This window comes from Larimichthys crocea, chromosome IX (genome assembly GCF_000972845.2).
Source record: "Larimichthys crocea isolate SSNF chromosome IX, L_crocea_2.0, whole genome shotgun sequence".
In the NCBI taxonomy this organism is placed as follows: Eukaryota; Metazoa; Chordata; class Actinopteri; family Sciaenidae; genus Larimichthys; species Larimichthys crocea.
This window is the reverse complement of record NC_040019.1, coordinates 13260374-13288048: the sequence shown is the minus strand read 5'-3', so window position 1 is coordinate 13288048 and position 27675 is coordinate 13260374. Positions and strand designations below refer to the sequence as shown.

Here is a 27675-nt window from a genome sequence, read left to right as displayed (position 1 = left end):
TGGCGCCGATGATCGAAGAGTGACGTTTGTGTCGTGACGTTGATTTATTCAAAGTTTATTTGAAGTTTATTTAAAGTTTATTTGAAGTTTATTTGAAGTTTATTCAAAGTTTATTTGAAGTTTATTTGAAGTTTAGCGCTTTAGCTAGTTAGGCGCTAAAACCCAGAGACGGAAATGACGTGAGGATTTCGCTCTTGTTGTTCCGGCCGCTGGTTTTTAAACGTTCACAGTTCACGTCAAACAGCTTCATTAATTTAACAGCTTCATTAATTTAACAGCTTCATTAATTTAACTTAATTTAAATACAGACGCGGGTTTATAATTCATGACGTCAGTTTGTCGGTGATAAGAGAAGAAGTCACCGAGAGAGAGCTGCCGTTAACAAGCTAGGTGACGTTAGACTGTCTGTGTGTCTGTCTGTCTGTCTGTCTGTCTGTCTGTCTGTCTGCCTGTCTGTCTGCCTCTCTGTCTGTCTGTCTCTCTGTCTGCCTGTCTGTCTGCCTCTCTGTCTGCCTGTCTGTCTGCTGACCCTGTTCGACATGTTAGCATCAAGCGTCTGGAGGCAGTGATGAATTCTGGGAGGAGAGAGGTCAAAGTGAAGAGAGTTTCGTCCAGGAAGAGGTCACGAGAGACTCACCTGCAGACTCACCTGCAGACTCACCTGCAGACTCACCTGACACCTGCCAGGAAGCGAGCAGGAGGAGACACCTGTCCACAGCAATGTGCCAGCAGCTGGAGGCTGAGGAGCATCATGACTGACAGCCGAGCTGCTGATCCATCCGTGATTATTATTATTATTATTATTATTATTATTAATTAGTATTAATTATTATTATTATTGTGACCTGCGTGTGTTTGTGTCTGTCAGTTCTGCAGCGACAGCGAGGACCTCTTTGGAGACTACGACAGCATCCTGGACGACAGCTCCGTCCTGGCGAAGCTGGACGATGCAGAGCACGACGAACGGCGGCGTGACGCCTCGGATCAGCCGGACTTCACGAGTCTGCGGACGCCGAAAAGCGCCCGTGAGGACGTCCTCACAGACTCCATCCTGGACGTCCTGGATGACGAGCCCTTCGAGGACTTACCGCCCAGCCAGCTTCAGTTTCAGGAAGAAGTCTGCGAGAAGGCGAAGCGGAGCAGGCGGCTGGACGGAGAGAAAACCTCGACGCCTCTGAGGGACGCCGTCAGGAGCGCCGAGGCTGGAACGGGAAGAAACACGGAGGTCAGAGCGGCGAAGGCGAGGAGGAGCGTGACGGAGCAGCTGAAGAGGACGCTGGTCTGTAACGCAGCAGCTCCATCCGGCGTTTCACGGAGCGTCGTGTTGAAAGAAGCCGTGCTGTCTGAGGAGATGAGCGTCGCCATGGAAACCGTCTCTGCAGAGAGCACCGACCTCGGGCCTTTCTTCGGACTGCCCAGCAAAGTGAAAGATCTGATGCTGAAGCTGAGAGGAATCAGGAGTTTATACGGTGAGTGGACAGAAACGCAGACGGAGACTCTGAAACCTCAAACGTCTAACGTCAGTGTTTGTCTCCTCAGACTGGCAGGAGACGTGTCTGAACCTGGACTGTGTGCGGGACAGGAAGAATCTGATCTACTCTCTGCCCACCAGCGGCGGCAAAACTCTGGTCGCGGAGATCCTCGTCCTCAGAGAGCTGCTGTGCAGGAAGAAAGACTGTCTGTTCGTCTTACCGTACATATCGCTGGTGCAGGAGAAGGTGGCGTATACGATGGTGTCATCTGCATAGAATCGTTCTTACAGCGAGGCAGAGGACTCGTTTTCTAACCCCGCTTGTCGTCTGCAGGTTCGCGGACTGGCGAGCTTTGGTCTGGAGCTGGACTTCATGGTGGAGGAGTACGCTGGCAGTAAAGGAAAGTTTCCTCCAGTGAAGAGAAGAAACAAAGCCTCGCTTTACATCGCCACGATCGAGAAAGCCCACAGCCTCGTCAACTCTCTGATCGAGGCCGGCAGGGTGGATAACCTCGGCCTGGTGGTGGTGGATGAGGTACGGCACAGCTCAGTTTGTTGTGGAGGTGGAGGTGGAGGTGGAGGTGGAGGTTTAACGTCGACATTTGTCTTCCACGTGTAGCTTCACATGCTGGGTGACGGCAGCAGAGGAGCTGTGATCGAGATGACGCTGGCCAAAGTTCTCTACACGAGCAGTAAGTCGATCATCTCGTTTGTCCTGACGAACCTTTAAGAGTTTTTACTAACGAGCTCGCTCCTCCAGAAACCACGCAGGTGATCGGGATGAGCGCCACGCTGGGAAACATCCGAGACCTGCAGACGTTTCTGAGGGCGGAAAACTACAGCGACGACTTCAGACCTGTGAGTGAAGACTTTCAACTTCAATGCCTTCAATGACTTCAATGCCTTCAATGACTTCAATGCCTTCAATCACTTCAGTGCCTTAAGTGACTTCAGTGCCTTCAATGACTTCAGTGCCTTCAATGACTTCAATGCCTTCAATGACTTCAATGCCTTCAATGACTTCAGTGCCTTAAGTGACTTCAATGACTTTGGTGACTTCAATGCCTTCAATGATTTCAATGCCTTCAATGACTTCAGTGACTTCAATGCCTTCAATGACTTCAGTGCCTTCAATGACTTCAGTGCCTTAAGTGACTTCAATGACTTCAATGACTTCAATGACTTCAATGACTTCAATGCCTTCAATGACTTCAGTGACTTCAGTGACTTCAATGACTTCAATGCCTTCAATGACTTCAATGCCTTCAATGACTTTAATGACTTTAATGCCTTCAATGACTTCAATGCCTTCAATGACTTCAATGACTTCAATGACTTCAGTGACTTCAGTGACTTCAATGACTTTAATGACTTTAATGACTTTAATGACTTCAATGACTTCAGTGACTTCAATGACTTCAATGCCTTCAATGACTTCAATGCCTTCAATGACTTTAATGACTTTAATGCCTTCAATGACTTCAATGCCTTCAATGACTTCAATGACTTCAATGACTTCAGTGACTTCAGTGACTTTAATGACTTTAATGACTTTAATGACTTTAATGACTTCAGTGACTTCAGTGACTTCAATGACTTCAATGCCTTCAATGACTTCAATGCCTTCAATGACTTTAATGACTTTAATGCCTTCAATGACTTCAATGCCTTCAATGACTTCAATGACTTCAATGACTTCAGTGACTTCAGTGACTTTAATGACTTTAATGACTTCAGTGACTTTAATGACTTCAGTGACTTCAGTGCCTTCAATGCCTTCAGTGCCTTCAGTGACTTCAGTGTCTTCAATGCCTTCAATGTCTTCAATGACTTCAATGCCTTCAGTGACTTCAGTGACTTCAATGACTTCAGTGTCTTCAATGACTTCAATGCCTTCAGTGACTTCAATGACTTCAGTGACTTCAATGACTTCAATGCCTTCAATGACTTCAGTGCCTTCAGTGACTTCAATGACTTCAATGACTTCAATGCCTTCAATGACTTCAATGACTTCAATGACTTCAATGCCACGTATCAAGACCGCTTCCACAGGTAAACAGGCTCAGGTGTGAAAGGCTCCGAGAAACACTGAATGTCCTCCGACCCATTCGACCCATGGGTAGCAGCATCTACAGGTCCTGGACTTATGGTACAGGTTTTGGTCTCATGGTCTCATGGTACAGGTTCTGGACTCATGGTACAGGTTTTGGTCTCATGGTCTCATGGTACAGGTTCTGGACTCATGGTACAGGTTCTGGACTCATGGTACAGGTTTGGGTCTCATGGTCTCATGGTACAGGTTCTGGTCTCATGGTCTCATGGTACAGGTTCTGGTCTCATGTTGTTGCTCTTGGTTCAGGTCCAGCTGAAGGAGTATGTTAAACTGAAGGACACGATCTATGAAGTGGACCCAAAGGAGGAGGACTGCCTCAGATTCTCACGTCTTCTCAACTTTAAAGTGAGTACAACGTTCACGGCGTGGCGTTTGGTCCAGTTTTCTGGTTCTGGTACCTGTGAGTATGTTCTGGAGTAACGTTCATGTGACCTCTGTGACCTCCGTCAGTACTCCAGTTCCATGCAGAAGATCGACCCGGATCACATCATCGCTCTGGTGACTGAAGTCATTCCAACACACTCGTGTCTCGTCTTCTGCCCGACCAAGAAGAACTGCGAGAACGTCGCCGGGATGATCTGCAAGTATCTGAAGGAGTGAGTGAACGAGCAGCCGCCATCTCCTCCTTCTCTTCCTTCTTCTCCTCCTTCTTCTCCTTCTTCTCCTCCTCCTTCTCCTCCTTCTTCTCCTTCTTCTTCTCCTTGTTCTCCTTTTTGTTCTTCTCCTTCTTCTTCTCCTTCTTCTTCTCCTTGTTCTCCTTCTTGTTCTTCTTCTTCTCCTTCTTCTCATTGTTCTCCTTGTTCTTCTCCTTCTTCTTGTTCTTCTCCTTCTTGTTCTCCTTCTTGTTCTCCTTGTTCTTCTCCTTCTTCTTCTCTCCTCTGACTCCCTCCTGTTGGCTCCTGCAGGGACTTCCTCCGTCACCGTGAGGTGGAGAAAGGCGTCCTCCTCAGAGAGCTGAAGGACAGCGGGAACGGCTCGGTGTGTCCGGTGCTCCGGAGGACGGTGCCGTACGGTTTGGCGTATCACCACAGCGGGCTGACCTCGGAGGAGAGGAAGCTGGTGGAGGAGGCCTACTCCAGCGGGGTCCTCTGCCTCCTCGCCTGCACCTCCACCCTGGCTGCAGGCATCAACCTGCCCGCCCGAAGGTCCGTCAGTCATGATCAAAGCTATGTGTGTAGATCAGAGAGGTGGAGCTGATCCAGTCTGAGTGAAGTTCTGAAGCTGTCCGGGCCGTCACGGTCCTGTTCAGCTGTGTTCGGGATCACTGGAGTCCTTTAATGAACCCGTCTCTCTGTATCAGAGTGATCCTGCGCTCGCCGTACGTCGCCACAGACTTCCTGAAGAGGAGCCAGTACAAGCAGATGGTGGGCCGGGCCGGCCGGGCCGGGATCGACACCACGGGAGAGAGCATCCTGATCCTGCAGGACAAGGACAGGAAGATGGTGAGACTGAGGAGGGAGGAGGAGGAGGAGGAGGAGGAGGAACTCCCTCTAACCTGCGTCGCCTCTGTGTTTCAGGCTGCAGACTCTCCTCTCGCTCCGAGGAGACGTGCTCAGTCAGCTGCTGCTGGACGGAGGGAAAGGCCTCCTGAGTCTGATCCTGTCACTCATCGGATTAAAGGTAAAGACACACACACACACACACACAGCCACACACACCACGCACACACACACGCACACAGAACACACAACAGACACAGACACAGACACACACACACACGCACACACAGACACACACACAGACACACACACACACACACACACACACACACACACACACAGACACACAGACACACACACACAACGCACACACACAGACACACACAACACGCACACACAGACACACACACACACACACAAACACCACACAGACACAGACACACACAGACACACACACAACACACGACACACACACACACACAAAGACACACACACGACAACACCACAACTCATGCACCCACATCACCCACTCACGACACACACAGACACCACAACTAACACACACAACACACACACACGCACACACAGACCACACCCACCCATTCACACACACACACACCACCGCACACACATACACCCACAACCATACACAGACACGCACCCACCTCCACACACCACACGACACACACAGACACACACACACCCACACCCACACACACACACGACACACACACACCACACAGAACACCGCCAGCCACAACCACACAACACACACACACAAACACACACACAACCACACACACAACACACTACACTGAATCAGAGTGTCCACAGACAGCAGTTTTGTGTTTTGTTTTCGTGTGTGTGTTGTGTGTGTGTTGGTGTGTTTTGTGGCGTTGTGTGTGTGTCTTGTTCTGTGTGGTGGTTGTGTTTCTGTGTGTGTCTGTGTGTCGTTGCTGTGTGTGCGTGTCTGTGTGTTTCTGTTGTGTGTGTGTGGTGTGTGCAGATCACCAGTCGTCGGAGCAGCTGAGAGACTTACCTGTGGACGCTGTACGTCCAGCAGAGACAGCTGTGTGTGGACAACGAGTCGTGGAGCTTGTTCAGCGCTGTGTGGACGTCCCTGAAGGACAAAGACCTGGACACGGAGACGGCAGAAGCTCACAAGTCAGACGCTGAACGTCACCAAGCTCGGGAAGGCGACGTACAAAGGGTGAAGCACCGACCTGAAGGTGCAGGTGGCTGTCGGCTCGTCCTGTGTTTGACGTTTGACGTGTTTGACGTAGTTTTGACGTGTTTGACAGTGTTGGCCTGTTTGACGTGTTTGACGTGTGGCCTGTATTGACGTGGTTTTGAACGTGTGGCCTGTTGACGTGTTTGGACGTGTTGGCCTGTTTGACGTGTTCTGTGACGTGTGGACGTTGTTGACGTGTTTTGACGTGTTGGCCTGTTTGACGTGTTTGACGTGTTTGACGTGTTTGACGTGTTGGCCTGTTTGGCGTGTTTGTGGCGTCCTCAGGCCCGTGGATCTGAGCTTCAGCGCCGCGCTCTAACAAAACCTGTCCAGCGGTCTGGAGGCTCTGATGTCAACAGCTTCCTTCAACTGGTCCGAACCTGGTCACGCCGGACACATGGTGTCACAGTGCAAGCCCGACTGGATGACGTTCTTCAGACAGGTAAGAGTGCCACGAGCTGTTTTTCTCTCCTCCGTGTAAACTCGTCCTCTGCCCTCGGTGTAACTCGTCCTCTGCTCTCGGTGTAAACTCGTCCTCTGCTCCTGTAAACTCGTCCTCTGCTCTCGGTGTAAACTCGTCCTCTGCTCTCGGTGTAACTCGTCCTCTGCTCGCTGTAAACTCGTCCTCTCCCTCGGTGTAAAACTCGTCCTCTGCCCTCGGTGTAAACTCGTCCGCTGCTCTCGGTGTAAACTCGTCCTCTGGCTCTCTTCGGTGTAAACTCCGCCTCGGTGCCCATCGGTGTAAACTCGTCCTCTGCTCTCGGTGTAAACTCGTCCTCTGCGCTCGGTGTAACACTACGTCCTCCTGCCCCTCGGTGTAAAACTCGTCCTCTGCTCGCGGTGTAAACTCGTCCTCTGCCTCTCGGTGTAAACTCGTCCTCTGCTCTCGTGGTGTAAACTCGTACTCAGGTCCGTTGCCCTCGGTGTAACTCGTCCCTCTGTCTCCTCGCTGAGTAAACTCGTCCTCTGCTCTCGGTGTAAACTCGTCCTCTGCGCTCGGTGTAAACTCGCGCTACGGTGTCCGTCCTCTGCTCCCCTCGCGTAACAATCGTTCACTTGCCCTCGGTGTAAACTCGTCCGCTTGCCCTCGCCGGTGGTAAACAGTCGGCCTCGTAAACCCCCGCTGGGTAAACTCGTCCTCGTGCCCCGCGGTGAAACTCGTCCTCTGCCGCGTGGTGAATACCGCCGCTCGCTGCCCTCGGGTAAACGTCGTCCCGTGCCCGTGAAACTCGGTCCTCGCCTCGCGGTAAACGTCGCGCGCCCCGTGTGGGAACGTCGTCCCCGTGCCCTGGGTGTAAACTCGGTCTCGCCTCGTGTAAACCTCGCCTGCTCTCTGTCCGTCCTCTGCCGGGTAACAGCGTCCTCGCTGCACCTCGAGTGTCCTCCCGCCGGTGGTAAAAACCCGTCCGGCCTAGGTGTAAACTGCCCGTCATCGTGCCGCTGGGGTAACTCGGTCCGTCTGCGCTCGGTGTAAACGCGGCCCCCCCCCGGCGCGCCGGCGACGCGGGGGGGAACGCCGTCCCGGCGCGAGAGGGGGGGGAAACGAAGCGTACCAGATTTAAAGAGTAAATCGGAGATAGGTGGAAAAGAGCTCCTCTGCACTCGGTGTGAAATAGTCTCCGCCCTCGGTGTAAATCGCATCTGCCATCCGGTGTAAAAATCTCCTCTGCGTCGTCGTGTGGAACGTCCGTCCCTCTGCCCGCCCTCAATGGTAGAGACAACATCGTACATCTGCCCGAACGGGTGGAAACTCGTCCATCTGCCCGCGCGTGTAGAACTCGGCCTCTGCTCCTCGGTGTAAAATCGTCTCTGCCCTCGGTTAAACCTCGTCCTCTGCCCTCGGTGTAAACTCGTCCGCGTCATCATTTGGAATCGTGTTGCAGTTTTACCTCTGTACTGGTTCAGTACGGCCGACAGAAGAATGGTCTGCAGCGTCGGCGTACCCGAGAGCTTTCGTATCAGCTCTGGTTTTGATTTTAACGCAACCTTAACCTGGTTACCACTTCAGGAAGAATACGAACTAGCTGTGGACGAGGACGGGGACAAAGATTAACGAAACCATGCACTCAGGCTCCATGAACCGTTCAACAAAACACATGACGCCAACAGGGAGTCCAGGGTTGGTGATCCAGGTGATGTCCAGGTGGTTGTTCCAGAGTGAGTCCAGTGAGTCCAGTGGACTGGAGTTCCAGATCTAACTACTCGTCCAGGATCGTGTCCCCCAGGTGATAGGTTCCAGGTGGGTATGTCCAGGTGATAGTGCCAGGATAGTCCTGGGGTGAAGTATGAACAGGATGTGTCCATCGTGACAATACAATGTTCGCTTGTGATGTCAGAAAGAGGAGGAGTTTCGTAAGTAGACCTGACGTCTCGTGCAGTGCTACATTAGCCACTGTGAGCGTTTACCGCCGTCCAGCTGTACCTTGTTTCTTTACTGTCCAGATATGGGTACATTACAGGTGCGTCGGCCGCAAACTTCCGCACCCCCCCCCCCCGCCCCGCCCCCCCCCACCTTGTCAAACAGCCCCCCCCCCCGCTCCTAACCCCCTCGATCCGGCGTGTGCTGTTGTGGAAGATCCTATTAGCAGCTGGATTGGTGCACGGTTTCTTGTCAACTGCCTCAGAATTAAAGGGACAGATTATGACAGGAAGTCCTGGCAAAGATATATAACTTGTAACTGCTGTTGATTAATAACAAAAAACAGAGACAACACGCTGCTATAGATTTAAAATCCAGAGTCTGTCCTTAGGCCGAATGCCTCACACAGGAACCAGGTTCTGACAGAACCGGGTCCGAGAACAGCTGACCTGGCGTTGAAGCTGTTCTCACTGGAAAGTTTCCAATGCACAGACTTGGAAAGATATACAACTTATTTGATTTTATTCATTCACAGAGTCCGCTGGTGGACCACGAGAGGAGCTCCGTCAATCAAGCGGTGTGAGGAAAGTAATCCGAGTACACAGACGTCCAGACACAGTAAGTGTGTGTGTGTGTGTGATGTGTTGATGTGCTGTGTGGGTGTGTGGTCAGAGCGGAGGACTGCAGGTGGTGAGGACAGATGTATCTGGCGCTCGTGGTGTTCACGTCTGCTGAAGGAATGAACGAACCTGTGGAAGCGTCGCCCAAGCCGGTTCCAGCGGAGTCGACGCTTCCGTGCAAGACCGCTGCTCAGCGCTCCCAGACGTCCGGCCATTCTGCGCCTGCGTGCTGACACTTCCAGAGGTAAGCCGGCCGCCAGGAATGCGCCCGCCTCCAGAAAAAAACAAAAAAAAAAAAAAAAAAAAAAAAAAGAAAAAAAAACACGAGGTCAGCCCGGTGACTGGACCTACAGGTGGCTGTCTGTGGCAAGGAGCTGTAGAAGGAGTTCCAGGGGCCGTTCAAAGCGCTGCTACGGAGCTGACGAGGCGGCGGAGCTACTGCGTGAAGGCCGAAGCTATCCCACTGGATGGAATGGGGCGACAGGAGTCATGGGAGGTCAAGTGAGTGGCGGATCACAGCGCAGGGGGACCGGGTCCCGTGGACCGAGACCCAGCCAGGCCTTGATGATTGCAGCTGAAACTACAGATATATACATGATCACTCACTGTCCAATCCAGCAGCCTGCGGTTAAACATCGTTCATATGGGGTTTCACAGTTTCGGCGAAAGGCAGCTGTACGACGCCGGCTACAAACAGCATGCACTCACCTGGCGAACTCTGACGCCAGCATAATTCATCCCTCCAAGACCACTACGACAACCTGGTCAACAACAAGCCAATCAGATCGTACGCGCTTTCTGCTAAGGTGAGCCCCCTCCTCCATGTGATTTCATACCATCATGACCTGTCAATGTCTGATCGCTCACTCGACCTGTCGTCGTCTGTCAAATAACCTGTCTGTCGGCCGGTCACATCACCTGGCCTGTCCTGTCTGTCACATACAGCCTGTCCTGTCTGTCTGTCTGTCTGTCTGATCACATGGAAAAAAACACCTGTCGAAGTCTGTCTAGTCTGTCGGTACACATGCAACACAGTCCCTAGTCGGTCTGTCACATCACCTGTACTGTTCGGTCCCTGGCAACAGGACACTGCTGTTCTGTCTGTCTGTTTTCACGTCACGCTGTTCTGGTCTATGGGCCTGTCACAGGGATACATGATCTAGTTCTGGCTCACATGACGCTGTACCACTGTACTGTCACAGGACCTGTCTGTCCTGTCTGTGTGTCACATGACCTGTCTGTGTCAACTGACCTGTTTCTGTCTGTACCCAATGAACGCTGTCTGATCGGTCTGTCACAATGACCGGATCTGTCTTGTCGGTCACATGTACCATGTCTGTCTGTCACATGATCCCCTGTCGTCCTGTCGTGTCAATGAACCTGTCTGGCTGTCACAGACCTGTCTGTACTCAGATGCTGGTGAAAGAAAAGAGGCAGCCGCTCTTCATGGAGGAAGAAAGGGGAGGAATGGGACGATCTGCTGATGACACCGTCAGCCTGCCGTCAGAAACACGACGACTTTAACGAAGCGGAGGAGTTATTTTAGTCTCGAGAAACGTTTTTATTGTTTTTGTTATTAAAATGATGGTAAACAACTTCTGCTATACTGTTTATTGACGAGTCGACCGAACGAGCTCGAAACGAGTCTAACCCCACGTGACACATCCTCGGCAGACTGTACCTAAAACACTGTGACGTATCCCTCTAGAGACGTCCCCCCCAAGCTGAGTCTAAAACCTGGAGCGTATTCTCTGAGACGTCCCCCAGCGTCGCTCTCAAACCTGGACGTAAGTCTCTGGACGTCCCCCGCCGACTGCGAAAGGAGGACGGCCTCTAACCTGCGTCTCGCTCTTTTCAGGCTGCAGACTCTCCTCTCTGCTCCGATGGAGATGTGATCTGCAGTCAGCGGCTGTCTGGAACGGAGGGAAGGCCTCCTGAGGTCTGATCCATGTCCTCATCGGATTAAGGTAAAGAACACAAACACAACACACACCACAGCACACACGCCACACACACACACCACACAGACACCACACAGACACAGAACACAAGATCAACACAACACACGCACAAACAGACACACACAGGACACACACGCAACACACACACACACACGACCCCACACACTACACATACACACACACACACTCACACACAAGACACACACTAGAACCACACATCAACACAACACCACACACACACACACATACACACACAAGACACACACAACAGACATCACAACATACCACAACATACACACTATAAACACACAGCGCACCACACAACACGACGCACACAGCAGACAACACCAGACACCACACAACAACATCAACACAACGCATCACACAAGCACACACTCAACACCACACACTCAACCATACACGATACACAGCACAACCACTGTCACACACATCACGACAAAACATACAACACAACACAAAGTACATCACACAACACGCACACAGCCCCCTCACACACTACAACAGGCACCGAAACACGCACACACAGACACGCACATAACAACCACCACACCTCACTCACACAGGCAGACACAGCACAAATATTCACACACTACACACAAACACACACATACACTCACACAGACACGCCACACGATACTCACACACACGCACACACAGAACACACACATAACCACAACACACACACTACACACACACACACACTCACCACACACACAGCACACATACCACACACCACACAGCACACTAATCATATTTTTCAACATACATCAGGTTTTTTTTTTTTTTTTTTTTTCTTTTTTTTTGTTTTTATTTTTTTTTTTTTTTGTTTTTTTGCTTTTTTTTTTGGTAAGGTAAGATTGTGGGGGCCCTGTTTTTTTTCCTTTTTTTTTCTTTCTTTTTTTTCTTATTCTGTTTTTTTTTTTCTTTTTTTTTTTTTTTTTTTTATCTTTACAAAAATTTTTCCCACACATACTCAAATGGAGGTTACAGTCCTTATCTCCAGTTTTGTTGGGTGGGGGTTTTTGGTGGTTTGTTTTTTTGGATTATTTGTTTGAATTATTATTAAAGAGGATCATCATACATATGGGGTAACTGGCAGTTTGTCAAGGCCTTTGTTCTTCATCACATGTAAGATAATTTTGAATTCGGTTTCTCTCTGTAAAATACTGTGCTTACTGTATATCAGTTGTTTTTAATCATACGCATACATTTGACAATTTTATATCATGGTCATTAATAGGTTATCTTGACAGTTGGAACCTCACTTATATGGAAAACTGTGGAGCAGTAAATCAATATATCAATTAATATAGTAATTGTACAGCTATATAAATTAAAAATACGAAGCTAGTATCAGTGGGCTGTTAGTGGTAGCTTAGCAATAAAGACTGGAATAAAGGGGGAATATAAGCTAGCCCAGGCTATGTCAAAGGGAAAGAAAAAATAAAGACTAGCCAAGATAAATCATTCTGTAAAAGCTCTGTGTTTGTTAGTTAAGCAAACAAGAATTTAACATAATCAGTCAAATTTACAGGTGCCGGTTGTCTTGTAAACGGCGGGCAGAGCTTAAGCGTTGTTTGTTTTTTTCCTGTGCTCCAGTCTATGCTGAACTGAGCTAATCACCCACACCTGTGTATCAATCTTATTCTCTGCAAAAAAGAGATAAGTGTAATTTCCCGAAAACGTCGCACTGTTTTCATGTTTTCATTTGTGCCTGGGGAGCTTTTCTTAGTCTGCAGTGTGTGTGGTTTAGTCGAGCTTAACATAAATAATGGAAACATGGAGAACCAGCTAACCTGGCGCCTGTCCCAAGTGAAATAAAAATAAGTGAAGTTGTCTATCTGTGTGCATGCATGGTCCTTTTCACAGCAGACATTTGAACGTGTTGTAAAAAGAAAAGCACAAGTGTATTTAATAAACATTAACAGTGGCTTTGTCAAGTGCACTCAGTAAAAGTCACGACCAGTGTGATAGTTACTCCAAGCAATTCGCAGGAGCCTGAAACTGAGCAGCTAAATGGAATTCAGAGCCATATTTATTTCATTATTTACCTGTGACATTTCAAAATGTCCTCTGTGAAAAAGGCTCTGTGTCGTGCCTGAACAAGATAAACCAAACGACAAAACCTCTGGCTAAATGTTTAGAGGCATGGATTTAAAAATAGACCTTTGTACATACAATCGCACCCGACTGAGCGCAAGCTTACTTCCAATTTTTGCCCAGTGGCCTGTCATGTTATGCAAGTGAAAAATTGCCCGCAGAGTGGGAAGGACACCCAATCCAAGTTACATAGAATGCTGCTTCAAACAAATACAGCAGTTTTATGGGCACAGTGAAACTTGAGCAAAGTGACAGTTCTTCCACTCGAGTTATATGTAGGCTACCTCGATGTCTTTACTGTGGAAATATCAATACCAGCTGGAACGGGTCCCAAAGCAAATTCCCAGCTGGTAGTAAATGGCCAGTAGTGGCAGATTGAGTCTTCCTCCATTGTCCTCTTTGGAATGCAAAACAGCATGGCGACACAAGAGTGCTTTTGTTCATTTGATTAAAGCCAGCCACTTGACCTTGTTGACTTTGAATAGTTAGGAATCTCGTCTAGGCCAAGAGCTTCCTTCTCCGCCAATGTTATTTTGTCTTTCTTTGCTGGCAGGGGTTAAAGCTGTTGACTAATCGCACAGATGCGCTACTACTAAACTGGGACAGAAAAGCCTCAGGGGCTCCAAAGGAAAGAAGCACAACTGTAGACAGTAACTAATTTGATCAAACAGCTCAGACTGGACATGGCCCTTTATATTTATTCACAATTCAAATGCCAAATATGAAATCCTAAAAAATTGTCCTGCAAAGAAAAAGGGGTGACATATCACAGCTAGTTAATTTTATATCACTCCAGGAACGTTTCACAATTTTGAGTGAAGCTATCATGGGGATATTGCAACCTGTTTGACATTATAGGAAGTAGATGAGAGTATGGTACCTACCAATCACAAATTAGTCACACAATAAGCAAAATCTCAGTGTCGTTCTTGTGGTCATTGCACAGGGTGCACAGACCTTCACTGTTTTACCGTTTGACAGAAAGATGGATAGATGGTTTTTGGCAGTTTTGTAAGAAGATAGCTTCGCTGAGGCAGTTCTGTTGAGGTTTCCAAGAGTTACAGGGTTTTCATTACCTTTAGATGTGGGTGAAACCTCTTTCCCTTTGCTCCAGTGGATTGAGATCTTCTGGCTTCGAAATTTGGCCAGGTAAATACTTTTAAAACAGCATCAAGGCTGTATCGGAGTTTTCGTCATCAGTCCCAACTTTCCGCTATTAGGGACAATTCTATCAATTCTCATTCTCATCTCAGGCATTATTCTCTGCCCCCTGTTTTGCTTGGAAATCAGTAGATGTTTACAAAAACATATGCTTTAATATCAGTAGCCTCAGTTACATCTTCATTTCTGTCCTTAAGTGCTGTCAACACAACCCCCAAATATCCAAGAAAAAACTGCCTCGGTGCTGGCACCAATCATGTTACTGACGTTCGCTAATATCACTGTCTGTATTCATTCATCTACACAGTGAGGTAACAATTCCAAACAGGAAAACACAATGTAACTCACAATCACTTGCATGTGTAAACCCACTGTGAGGTCACCCATTGATTTGTGGTGGACTGTTTCTTAGAAGACTTGAGTTTTGGCATGATTGGCTGCGCCATAGGTTGGTGTTTTGAGCTAGAAGTTAGTGTGTGCGTGTGTATGTATGTGTGTGTGTGTGTGTGTGTGTGTGTGCGTGTGTATGTGTGTGTGTGTGTGCATGTGTGTGTGTGCATGTGTGTGTGTGTGCGTGTGTGTGTGCATGTGTGTGCGTGTGTGTGCGTGTACGTGTGTGTGTGTGTGTGTGCGTGTGTGTGTGTGTCTGTGTCTGTGTGTGCGTGTGTGTCTGTGTGTGTCTGTGTGTGCGTGTCTGTGTGTGCGTGTCTGTGTGTGCGTGTCTGTGTGTGTCTGTGTGTGTGTGTGTGTGTGTGTGCAGATCACCACGTCGTCGGAGCAGCTGAGAGACTTCCTGTGTGGGACGCTGCTGTACGTCCAGCAGAGACAGCTGTGTGTGGACACGAGTCTGTGGGAGCTTGTTCAGCGCTGTGTGGACGTCCTGAAGGACAAAGACCTGGTCACGGAGACGGCAGACGCTCACAGTCAGACGCTGAACGTCACCAAGCTCGGGAAGGCGACGTACAAAGGTGAAGCACCGACCTGAAGGTGCAGGTGGCTGTCGGCTCGTCCTGTGTTTGACGTGTTTGGCGTGTTGGCCTGTTTGACGTGTTTGACGTGTTTGACGTGTTGGCCTGTTTGACGTGTTTGACGTGTTGGCCTGTTTGACGTGTTTGACGTGTTTGACGTGTTGGCCTGTTTGGCGTGTTTGGCGTCCTCAGGCTCCGTGGATCTGAGCTTCAGCGCCGCGCTCTACAAAGACCTGTCCAGCGGTCTGGAGGCTCTGATGCTCAACAGCTTCCTTCACCTGGTCTACCTGGTCACGCCGTACGACATGGTGTCACAGTGCAAGCCCGACTGGATGACGTTCTTCAGACAGGTACGAGTGGCCACGAGCTGTTTCTGTCTCCGTGTAAACTCGTCCTCTGCCCTCGGTGTATACTCGTCCTCTGCTCTCGGTGTAAACTCGTCCTCTGCCCTCGGTGTAAACTCGTCCTCTGCCCTCGGTGTAAACTCGTCCTCTGCCCTCGGTGTAAACTCGTCCTCTGCCCTCGGTGTAAACTCGTCCTCTGCCCTCGGTGTAAACTCGTCCTCTGCCCTCGGTGTAAACTCGTCCTCTGCCCTCGGTGTAAACTCGTCCTCTGCCCTCGGTGTAAACTCGTCCTCTGCCCTCGGTGTAAACTCGTCCTCTGCCCTCGGTGTAAACTCGTCCTCTGCCCTCGGTGTAAACTCGTCCTCTGCCCTCGGTGTAAACTCGTCCTCTGCCCTCGGTGTAAACTCGTCCTCTGCCCTCGGTGTAAACTCGTCCTCTGCCCTCGGTGTAAACTCGTCCTCTGCCCTCGGTGTAAACTCGTCCTCTGCCCTCGGTGTAAACTCGTCCTCTGCCCTCGGTGTAAACTCGTCCTCTGCCCTCGGTGTAAACTCGTCCTCTGCCCTCGGTGTAAACTCGTCCTCTGCCCTCGGTGTAAACTCGTCCTCTGCCCTCGGTGTAAACTCGTCCTCTGCCCTCGGTGTAAACTCGTCCTCTGCCCTCGGTGTAAACTCGTCCTCTGCCCTCGGTGTAAACTCGTCCTCTGCCCTCGGTGTAAACTCGTCCTCTGCCCTCGGTGTAAACTCGTCCTCTGCCCTCGGTGTAAACTCGTCCTCTGCCCTCGGTGTAAACTCGTCCTCTGCCCTCGGTGTAAACTCGTCCTCTGCCCTCGGTGTAAACTCGTCCTCTGCCCTCGGTGTAAACTCGTCCTCTGCCCTCGGTGTAAACTCGTCCTCTGCCCTCGGTGTAAACTCGTCCTCTGCTCTTTGTCGTGTTGCAGTTTACTCTGCTGTCAGACGCCGAGCAGAAGATGTCTGCAGCCGTCGGCGTGCCCGAGAGCTTCGTTGCTCGGAAAGCTGCTGGACAGACGGTGAAGAAGGTAAGAACCATGACTCAGGCTCCATATTCAACAAAACATGGCAACAGGTGAGTCCAGGTGTGTCCAGGTGTGTCCAGGTGAGTCCAGGTGAGTCCAGGTGAGTCCAGGTGTGTCCAGATCAGTCGTCCAGGTGTGTCCAGATCAGTCGTCCAGGTGTGTCCAGGTGAGTCCAGGTGTGTCCAGGTGAATAAATGTCCTTGTGATGTCAGAAAGAAGTGACCTGACGTCTCTGCAGGCTACATTAGCCGCTGTGAGCGTTACACACCTCCAGCTGTCTCTGTTTCTGATGCATTATGGGTAACGTAGGCGTCGGCCTCAAACTTCCTCGTCCGTCTGTCGGCTGTTGTTTGAAGTCCGATTAGCAGCTGATGGTTCAGAGGTTTCTGCTGCCTCAGATTATGACAGATTATGATGAAGTCCTGTCAAAGGATTATAACTTTAATGCTGTTAATAACAAAAACAGAGAAAACATGCTGAGTAGATTAAATCCAGAGTCTGTCCATCAGGCCGATGCTCACACAGGACCAGGTTCTGACAGAACCGGGTCGAGAACAGCTGACCTGGCGTTGAAGCTGTTCTCCTGGAAAGTTTCTGAACAGCTGAAGATATAAATTATTTATTTATTTCATTCACATTCCTCTGGTGACCACTAGAGGGAGCTCACGTCCAATCAGAGCGGTGTGAGGAAAGTATCCGAGTACACAGACCGTCAGAGTAAAGTGTGTGTGTGTGTGTGTGTGTGTGTCAGAGCGTGGACATGCAGGTGGTGAGGAGGATGTATCTGGCTCTCGTGTTGTTCACTCTGCTGAAGGAGACGAACCTGTGGAGCGTCGCCGACCGGTTCCAGCTGAGTCGAGGCTTCGTGCAGACGCTGCTCAGCTCCTCGTCGGCCTTCTGCTCCTGCGTGCTGCACTTCACAGAGGTACGCCGCCGCCAGGATGTCCCGCCTCCACAGAGGAGCCGGTGACTGACCTCAGGTGTCTGTCTGTGCAGGAGCTGGAGGAGTTCTGGCCGTTCAAAGCGCTGCTGACGGAGCTGACGAGGCGGCTGAGCTACTGCGTGAAGGCCGAGCTCATCCCACTGATGGAGGTGGCAGGAGTCATGGAGGTCAGTGAGGAGGTCCAGGCAGTGGACCGGTTCCACGTGGACCGAGACCGCCAGGACTTGATGATTGCAGCTGAACTACAGATAGATCACCTGATCACCTCACTGTCCAATCAGCAGCCTGCTGATTAAACATCGTTCTGTGTTTCCAGTTTCGAGCGAAGCAGCTGTACGACGCCGGCTACAAAACGCTGACTCACCTGGCGAACGCTGACCCAGCGATTCTCTCCAAGACCATAGACAACCTGTTCAACAAACAAGCCAATCAGATCGTAGCTTCTGCTAAGGTGAGCCCGCCTCCTCCATGTGATCACCAACATGACCTGTCTGTCTGTCTGTCACATCACCTGTCTGTCTGTCTGTCACATCACCTGTCTGTCTGTCTGTCTGTCTGTCACATGACCTGTCTGTCTGTCTGTGTGTCACATGACCTGTCTGTGTCACATGACCTGTCTGTCTGTCACATGACCTGTCTGTCTGTCTGTCACATGACCTGTCTGTCTGTCACATGACCTGTCTGTCTCAGATGCTGGTGAAAGAAAAGGCCGCCGCTCTTCAGGAGGAAGTGGACGATCTGCTGATGACACCGTCAGACCTGCCGTCAGAAACACGACGACTTTAACGAAGCGGAGGAGTTTTATTCTCTGAGAAACTTTTTATTGTTTTGTTATTAAAATGATGTAAACAAACTTCTGCTTCTGTTTATTGACGTGAGTCGACTAACGAGCTTAACGAGTCTAAAACCTCCGTGACATCCCCACAGACTGTCTAAAACCTGGACGTAGTCTCTGAGACGTCCCCGCAGACTGTCTAAAACCTGGACGTAGTCTCCGTGATAAATGTTGGTAACTTTACTCAGATTAAACAAAACATGATGAAGAAATAAACTTTATTAAAGGTTAATATCAAACATCAGTACTAATACTTTCACCTTAGTGTCCTTTAAAAAGTCACAGAAAGAACTTAAGTGTAATAATATATTAATAATGATCATGCAGTCTGCCGTATTGATTTGGGGTCAGTCTGGGTTCGAGTCCCGCCCCGGCAGGTCTGGTTGATCCGGCTCTGCTGTTGACGGTGTGAAGCCGGATGAGGCGCACGTCGTCCGGGTGTAAACAGGAGGAAGCGGTGCAGGAAGTGTGGAGCGTGTGTCGGGGCTTCAGTCATGAAGTGTGTGTCGGTGTGCGTGGTTCTGTCTCTGCTCTGTCACACAGACGGGGTCCACATCAGAGACCCGAACCGGAACTCTTCAGATGTGAGCGTGGATCTGTCCGCGGTGATCCGCCGGGTGGACCGGCGCTTTCTGTCCGTCACCATCGATGCGAGCCTGGCGTCGGAGGAGAAGTTCATGTACCTGCTCAGGTGAGTGTCCGTGAAGTGGATCCAGTTTGTGTCAGTTCTGGTTCTGATTCTACTGAAGCTCAGAAACTTTATTAAAACTATTTTAATCAACTTTAACTTCAAACTCACGTCTGTCAATCACCAACTATTTCACTAAGTCACACAGCAGCAACTATTTCACTGGTTCTGGTGAAACTGGATCATATTTTATGGAGGAAATGTTTTCTGGTTTTCCCTCTGATGTCCTCCGGCTGCTCCGCCTCAACTCTCTGTGATTTACAGAGTTTATGATGGACAGTGAAGTAAACTGCTGACAGCTGTAGCTGCTGTTAGCTCAGTCTGTTAGCTGCTGTTAGCTCATGTTAGCTCAGTCTGTTAGCTGCTGTTAGCTCATGTTAGCTCAGTCTGTTAGCCGCTGTTAGCTCAGTTTGTTAGCTGCTGTTAGCTCATGTTAGCTCAGTCTGTTAGCCGCTATTAGCTCAGTTTGTTAGCTGCTGTTAGCTCATGTTAGCTCAGTCTGTTAGCCACTGTTAGCTCAGTTTGTTAGCTGCTGTTAGCTCATGTTAACTCAGTCTGTTAGCTGCTGTTAGCTCATGTTAGCGCAGTCTGTTAGCTGCTGTTAGCTCACATTAGCTCAGTCTGTTAGCTGATGTTAACTCTGTTTGTTAGCTGATGTTAGCTCAGTCTGTTAGCCGCTGTTAGCTCAGTCTGTTAGCTCATGTTAGCTCAGTCTGTTAGCTGATGTTAAGTCATGTTAGCTCAGTCTGTTAGCTGATGTTAGCTCAGTCTGTTAGCTGCTGTTAGCTCATGTTAGCTCACGTTAGCTCAGTCTGTTCGCTCATGTTAGCTCAGTCTGGTAGCTGATGTTAGCTCTGTTTGTTAGCTCATGTTAGCTCAGTCTGTTAGCTGCTGTTAGCTCATGTTAGCTCACGTTAGCTCAGTCTGTTAGCTCATGTTAGCTCAGTCTGTTAGCCGCTGTTAGCTCAGTTTGTTAGCTGCTGTTACTCTTACTGTTTTGTTAGCTCCCTGTTAGCGAACATGAAGCTAACGTTAAGCAGTGGTGCTGCGTGTTTCCGCCCGTCGCTCTGTCAGCAGAAACATCTAAAGTTTCGTTTTGTCGTCTCCAGCTCTCCGAAGATAAGAACGCTGGCGAGAGCTTTGACTCCAGCTTTTCTCAGATTTGGGGGGACCAGACAAGACTTCATGGTGTTCACGCCTCAGAGGCGTCACACGGACTCAGGTGTCGGTGCAGGTAACGCTGACGTGTTTCTGAAACACGCTTCATGTGTAGTGAATGTACAGGTGTTAACAATGTGCTGCTGTTGAAGCGTCCTGTGATGAAGGTGATCTGCCGTCGTGGCTCGAGGAGAAGCTGAAGAAGGACTGGACCCAACAACAACTGATCCTGATGAGAGAAGATCTGCAGAGGAAGTACAGACGGGTCAAGTTCACAGGTACGAGTTTGGTTTGACAGGTTCAACCACATACCTCCAACAAGTCATCCCTGACTGAGCCTCTGTCCCTGTGACAGAGTTCACTGTGGACCTGCTGCACTCCTTCACTAACTGTTCGGGGATGGATCTGATCTTCGGGCTGAACGCTTTGCTCAGAACAGCTGACAACACCTGGAACAGCAGCAACGCCGGCTCGCTGCTGCAGTACTGCGAGTCCAGACGGTACAAGATGGCCTGGGAGCTGGGCAACGGTACGATACAACGGTCTGTACTTATATCAAATAACACATCAGTCTCCGTGACGTCCCCGCAGACTGTCTAAAACCTGGACGTAGTCTTCATTTAATGATTTTCTTGTATTTTGTCCCCAGAAGGACGGCAGGTGCTGACAACATGTCTATATCACCTGATTTATGTCTCCACATCGTCAGTCATACTGACCTCACACACACTGTCTTCTCCTTTGTGTTCGTTATTGCCGTGCTGCTTGTGTAATATTGAAACTCTGCGGTCTCTGTGAGGTTTGTGATGGGAAACTTCAGGAACTCATTTCATGTTATTTGATCTGAAACCGTTTAGTTGTGTCAGCGGTGGTTTCCTTTTCCAGTTACAGGAAGTGAGTTTTATTGGACGTGTATATCGTGTGTTTGTCTTCAGAGCCGAACAGCTACGAGAAAAAGGCGGGAATCCGCGTGGACGGAGCTCAGCTCGGACACGATTTCACCCGTCTCAGAGAGATGATGACAGAATCCAAATTTTACCACGACGCCGGATTGTACGGGCCGGACGTCGGTCAGCCACGAGATCACCGGGCAGACATACTGGAGGGGTGAGAGGTCGCACGCCACTCTTCAGTCCATGTTCAACTGTGAATGTAGAGTCTGACTGTGGCCCCGCCCACATCATTACTGACCTCAGGATCTAAATATCACATCTCTAAATGAAGCCCCTCCAACTAGTGGACACTAATGCCAAACGGTAGGTGGTATCAAAAAGCCCAAATGACCGTGAGCATCCTCATCTTGTCGACCATGTGAATGCTGAATTTCAGTGTGTGAAGTTAAAAAATGTGACCTGGGGAGAGAGAGAAAGAACAGGTGCCCCGTGCTCCTTTGGGAAATTTCTCCTCTCCAGTTTACATGGGAGTAGATGGGGCTGTCGGTGGGTGATCCTGGAGCATCAGTGCGTCTCCCGCCAAAACTATAAGTCTGACAGCTTCAGCAGTGATATCGCTGCGTAGCCCACGAATTTTCCTACGTTTCTATGTAGAAATTATTTCTGTAGAGTGACATTTGTGGCCACGAGAGCTGTTTGCAAATGTATTTTTTGACAAATGTTTCTCTCCCTCTCCACTCTGGAACATTCTACCAATACACACCCATTGTAAACTTTGCCGTGGTTTTTGGTGATTTTTGGGGAAACCGTTTGGTGAAACTCTGAGAAAAGTCACAGCACAACATTCCTGACCGAGCCGGTCGATTTGAGACCTTTTTTGTGTTTGAGCGACCCAAACTGAGCTATTCTCATACTGTAAATGTTATTTGTTGAAGCTTCCTGCAGACCGGAGCTGAGGCCGTGGACGCCTGCACCTGGCACCAGTGAGTCCACCTCAACCTTTACCTACACCTCCACCTTCACCTCCACCTTCACCTTTACCTCCACCTTTACCTCCACCTCCACCTTTACCTCCGCCATCACCTTTACCTCCGCCATCACCTTTACCTCCACCTCCACCTTTACCTCCACCTTCACCTTTACCTCCACCTTTACCTTTACCTTTACCTCTACCTCCACCTTTACCTCCACCTTTACCTCCACCTTTACCTTTACCTCCACCTCCACCTTTACCTCCATGTCTACCTCCACCTTTACCTCCACCTTTACCTCCATGTCTACCTTTACCTCCACCTCCACCTTTACCTCCATGTCTACCTTTACCTCCACTTTTACCTCCACCTTTACCTCCACCTTTACCTCCATGTCTACCTTTACCTCCACTTTTACCTCTACCTTTACCTCCATCTTTACCTCCATGTCTACCTTTACCTCCACCTTTACCTCCACCTTTACGTCCATGTCTACCTTTACCTTTACCTCCACCTTTACCTCTACCTTTACCTCCACCTCCACCTTTACCTCCACCTCCACCTTCACCTTCACCTCCACCTTTACCTCCACCTCCACCTCCACATTTACCTCCACCTTCACCTCCACCTTTACCTTTACCTCCACCTTTTCCTCCACCTTCACCTCCACCTTTACCTCCACCTTTACCTTTACCTCCACCTTTACCTCCACCTCCACCTTTTCCTCCACCTCCACCTTCACCTCCACCTTTACCTCCACCTCCACCTTTACCTCCACCTCCACCTTTTCCTCCTTCCCCCTGTAGTTTCGTGTCAGTGACTCATTGTTGCAGCTTGTTGCTCAGCATGTCACAGACACTCTCTGCTTTATATTTGATGTTTGACGTCTCAGTGTTCAAATGTTACGAACATGTTTCCTGTTTCCCAGTTATTACGTGAACGGCAGAGACACGTCCTTGGATGATTTTCTCGATCCCGACATTCTCAACACTCTGGCTGTGAAGATCGACAAAGTCCTTGAGGTAGCCATGACGACAGCTCTGTGTTGATGACGTGTTGACATGTGTTGATGACGTGTTGATGACATGTTGACATGTGTTGATGACGTGTTGACATGTGTTAATGACGTGTTGATGACGTGTTGATGACATGTTGACATGTGTTGATGACGTGTTGATGACGTGTTGACATGTGTTGAGATGTGTTGATGACGTGTTGACATGTGTTGATGACGTGTTGACATGTGTTGATGACGTGTTGATGACGTGTTGACATGTGTTGATGACGTGTTGATGACGTGTTGACATGTGTTGACATGTGTTGATGACGTGTTGATGACGTGTTGACATGTGTTGATGACGTGTTGACATGTGTTGATGACGTGTAGCCCGTGTCGTCATTTCACCGCTGGCTGTCGAGGTGGTGTCCAGCAAACGATCTGGGCTTCATAGATAATTGGACACCTTTCTGGGGAAAATCTGGTCTGATTAGGAGAGACGGCATCCATCCCACTTTGGATTTCCTCTTTGATAGAGCTTATAGTTAGATATCGGATAGGATAGACTGCTGGGGGACTGTCTCTCTCTCTGTGTCTCTGTCTCTTTCTGGGTTATGCCTAGTCAGGCACAGTATTAGTTAAAGATGCAGTCACATCTCCCTTTACTGAAAACTCTCTCTCTCTCTCTCTCTCTTGTCTCTCTCTGTCTCTCTCTCTTGTCTCTCTCTCTCTCTCTCTCTTGTCTCTCTCTCTCTCTCTCTCTCTCTCTCTCTCTCTCTCTCTCTCTCTCTCTCTCTTGTCTCTCTGTGCCTCTCTGTCTCTGTCTGTCTCTCTCTGTCTCTCTGTCTCTCTCTCTCTCTCTGTCTCTCTCTCTCTCTCTCTCTCTCTCTCTCGCTCTCTCCTTCTCTCTCTCTCTCTCTCTCTCTCTCTCTCTCTTGTCTCTCTGTGCCTCTCTGTCTCTGTCTGTCTCTCTCTGTCTCTCTCTCTCTCTCTCTCTCTCTGTCTCTCTCTCTCTCTCTCTCTCTCTCTCTCTCTCTCTCTCCATCTGTAAACCTTCATGTCTCATTAATGCATGTCACTAACTAAACTTCTTCCCTGGAGTTTCTGTCTCTGTCGTCCAGCAGGTTCTCGTGGATCGTGGCTGCTGCTGTGGTCCTGATGACGTCCACTACACATATTACTACTGTCATTATTGCTGCCATATCTCCATCACAGTTTAGAGTTAGTTGATGATTTGCTGCTGCTGAGCATCTGTGTCTCTCTGTCTCTGTCACAGGTTCCACTCAGAGGAAAATGTACTTTGTGACTTTGGGCTGTACAAATACAATCTGATTTGATGTGGTTGACGTGTTGATGTGTTGACATGGACCTGTCCTCTCCTGGTTCAGGAAGTAAAGCTGGTGTCTCCTGGGAAGCCGGTGTGGCTGGGAGAGACGAGCTCGGCGTATGGAGGAGGAGCTGTGGGGCTGTCGGACACGTTCGCAGCAGGATTCATGTGAGTTTATACGAGTGGAGACAAACTGAAAGAAAGAATTTAGGACAGAACATCACATTAACATGATGAAGAGCACACGGACTGTCAGGAGGTCCGAGTTTGGCAGGAGTCCTGTATGGACCTAATTATGTTCACTGATTACCCAGCAGCCCGGTCTCATGACAGTGTTTCTGCTGCTCTCAGCGAGCTTCACGTGTGCTTTAAAGTCTTCTCATACATCATACAACTGGGTCTAATGCACGTACTCTTACCTGTTTAAATGTTACTAAAACGTGTTTAAAAATGTGACTAACTATGTTTTAAAATGTTTACTAACATGTTTTAAAATGTTACTAACGGGTTTAAATGTTACTAACCTGTTTTAATGTTACAACGTGTTTTAAAAATGTTGTCGAACCTGTTTAAAAAATGTTACATAACGTGTTAAATGTTAGCTAACCTGTTGTAAAATGTTACGAACTGTTTAAATGTGACTCTGAACGTGTTAATGTTACTAACATTTTAAATGTTACTAACAACTGTGTTCAAATGTTACTAACCGTTTAAAATTTTACTTAACCTGTTTAAATGTTAACTAACCTGTTTAAAATGTTACAAACAGTTGTTTAAAGGGTTACTAACGGGTTCAAATGTTACGAACGCTGTTTTAAAGTTACTAACGTGTTAAAATGTTACTAACCTGTTCAAATGTTACCTAACGGGTTTAAATGTTAACGAACGTGTGTTACATGTTTACTAACGTGTTTAAAGTGTTACTAACGGTTTAAAAATGTTTTACGAACCGTTTTAATGTTAGCTAACCTGTTTAAATGTGTTATACTTGTGAACGTGTTAGAAATGTTACTAACTCTGTTTAAATGTTACTAACGTGTTTATAAATGTTACTACTTGTTTAAATCGTACTGAACTCTGTTAAAAAATGTGTCCACTGAAACTGTGTTTATTATCTTAAAATTTTACTAACGTGTTGAAAATGTACTGTCGTAACTCTGTTTAAATGTACTAACGTGTTTAATAAATGTGAGCTACATGTTTAAATGTTTACTAACGTGTGTAAAAAGTGACTAACGGGTTTAATGTTTACTAACGTGTTTGTAAATGTGTACGAACCTGTTGTAAGATGTTCTAACGGTGCGTTTTAAATGTTATACCTGGTTAAATATTAACGTAAGCGGGTTTAAATTTACTAACGTGTGTTTTAAATGTTACGAACCTGGTTTAAGCATGTTCTAACTTTACATGTTAATATGTCAGTGTTGTGTGATTGTCAGTGTTGAATATTTCAAGTGTTGAATATTTCAGGTGTGTGTGTATAGTGTCAGTGTTGAAGTATTTCAGTGTTGAATATTTCAGTGTTTGAATAGGTTCAGTGTTTGTATAGTTCATGTTGAATATTTTCAGTGTTGAAATTTCAGTGTTGATATTTCAGTGGTTGTATATTTCAGTGTTGTAGATTTCAGTGTTGAAATATATTTCAGTGTTGAATAGTTCAAGTGTGGAATATTTCAGTGTTTGAATATTTCAGTGTTTTGTATATTTAAGTGTTGGTATATTTCAATGTTGTAATAAATTTCTATGGTCTGTGTTGTATATTTCTGTGTTGTGTAGTTTCATCGTTGTATAGATGTCCTGTGTTGTATATTTCGACAGCGTTGTATATTGCTGTGTTGTATATTTCAGTTCAGTGTGTGAAGAAATATTTTTCAGCGTTGTAATAATTTCAGCGGTGAATATTTTCAGTTCAAGGTTTAATATTTCCAGTGTGGAATATTTCAGTGTTGAATATTGTCAGTGTCGGTGTATATTTTCTGTGTTGTAGATAGGTCAGGGTTGAAGGTTCGGGGTTGTAATATTGCAGTGTTGAATTTTCACATTTCAGCGGTGTAAATTTCACAAGCGGTGTATATTTAGTGGTTGAATATTTCAGCGTTGTATGATTTTCCAGTGGTTGAAAATTTCAGTGTTGTAAATATTTCATGTTGAATATTTCAGTGGTGAATAGTGTCAGTGTTGTTAAGTTCAGCGTGTATATTTTCAGCGTTGTATATATTTCTGTGTTGTATATGTTCATGCAGGTTGAATATGTCTGTGTTGAATATTTGCAAGGGTCAGTGTTGTATATTTTCACCACAAGCGTTGTTTATTTCAGTGTTGAATTTTCAGTGTGTTTGAATATTTTCAGCGTTGTAATATTTCAAGTGTTGAATTTTTTAGTGTTGTCAATAGTTTCAGAGTGTTGAATATTTTACAGAGTGTTGAACTGTTTGTGCTGTTGTGTACGGTCAGGCTGGATAAATCGGCCTGCCTCAGAATCCAGAACTTGGTCTGCGGAAAAAAAAAACAAAAAAGTGTGCCTTGTGAAGGCAGCGACAGGTTTTTAATTAGAGATTCGGGGAAGTTATACCTGGTTGACGACAACCTGAATCCACTTCCTTAAAACTGATCATTGATATTATGATATTCATATATGTAAATGAGCTGTGCTTTAATGACAACACGACATGATTTCTTGAAACTCGTAGCTTTCTTCATGTTTATCTTCGTTCTTTCACAAGGATTTTTTGGTTGTCTGTTCTCTATAAGAGACTCGTTGGATTGGCAAGGTTTTGAGCGCGTGAAGCTTTTTTCCACAGTTTGAATCGGAGTAGACGAGTGAGGATGTACCTGCCTGGTGCCAGCAGAAACAAAGGGTGCGCCTGCGTCAACGGCCGCTGTGTTATTTGCTTTTCACAACATGAAGCATCACAAGAACGCACGTAAACGAGAGGGGAGCGGTCCCAAGGGTCGCGTGTTTCTGTGGTGGGTATGTTACAGAAACTGGGAAGCGCGAGTGCAAATTGATTTCATATGGAACCTAGAGAGTAAGAAGCCGGG

General features: G+C 47.9%; 2 protein-coding genes across 2 annotated transcripts; both read left to right on the top strand.

Annotated features, from left to right (window-relative positions):
• Positions 1-111: 111 nt before the first annotated feature.
• Positions 112-18617, top strand: helq (helicase, POLQ like). Its single transcript, XM_027282099.1, has 18 exons — positions 112-781; positions 869-1469; positions 1540-1718; positions 1806-2006; positions 2091-2163; positions 2232-2329; positions 3831-3929; positions 4035-4180; positions 4490-4729; positions 4885-5026; positions 5109-5204; positions 15237-15444; positions 15637-15794; positions 16726-16824; positions 17573-17746; positions 17818-17931; positions 18081-18215; positions 18455-18617. The coding sequence occupies exons 1-18, from the start codon at positions 569-571 to the stop codon at positions 18548-18550; spliced, it is 3072 nt and encodes a 1023-aa protein (XP_027137900.1). The 5' UTR covers positions 112-568; the 3' UTR covers positions 18551-18617.
• Positions 18618-18967: 350 nt separating this feature from the next.
• On the top strand, positions 18968-24955 carry hpse (heparanase). Its single transcript, XM_027281956.1, has 8 exons — positions 18968-19290; positions 20397-20521; positions 20598-20723; positions 20801-20974; positions 21381-21552; positions 22274-22321; positions 23238-23331; positions 24695-24955. Exons 1-8 carry the CDS (start codon positions 19094-19096, stop codon positions 24803-24805), a joined length of 1047 nt encoding a protein of 348 aa, XP_027137757.1. The 5' UTR covers positions 18968-19093; the 3' UTR covers positions 24806-24955.
• Positions 24956-27675: the final 2720 nt, after the last annotated feature.

Excerpts from the sequence above, each read along its gene's own strand:
- helq (XM_027282099.1), top strand. The coding sequence starts at position 569 with ATGAATTCTGGGAGGAGAGAGGTCAAAGTGAAGAGAGTTTCGTCCAGG. Across the intron at positions 1,470-1,539 it reads AGGAATCAGGAGTTTATACG|ACTGGCAGGAGACGTGTCTG; the intron begins GTGAGTGGACAG and ends TTGTCTCCTCAG. Across the intron at positions 3,930-4,034 it reads CACGTCTTCTCAACTTTAAA|TACTCCAGTTCCATGCAGAA; the intron begins GTGAGTACAACG and ends GACCTCCGTCAG.
- hpse (XM_027281956.1), top strand. The coding sequence starts at position 19,094 with ATGAAGTGTGTGTCGGTGTGCGTGGTTCTGTCTCTGCTCTGTCACACA. Across the intron at positions 20,975-21,380 it reads GGCCTGGGAGCTGGGCAACG|AGCCGAACAGCTACGAGAAA; the intron begins GTACGATACAAC and ends GTTTGTCTTCAG. Across the intron at positions 21,553-22,273 it reads CGGGCAGACATACTGGAGGG|CTTCCTGCAGACCGGAGCTG; the intron begins GTGAGAGGTCGC and ends TATTTGTTGAAG.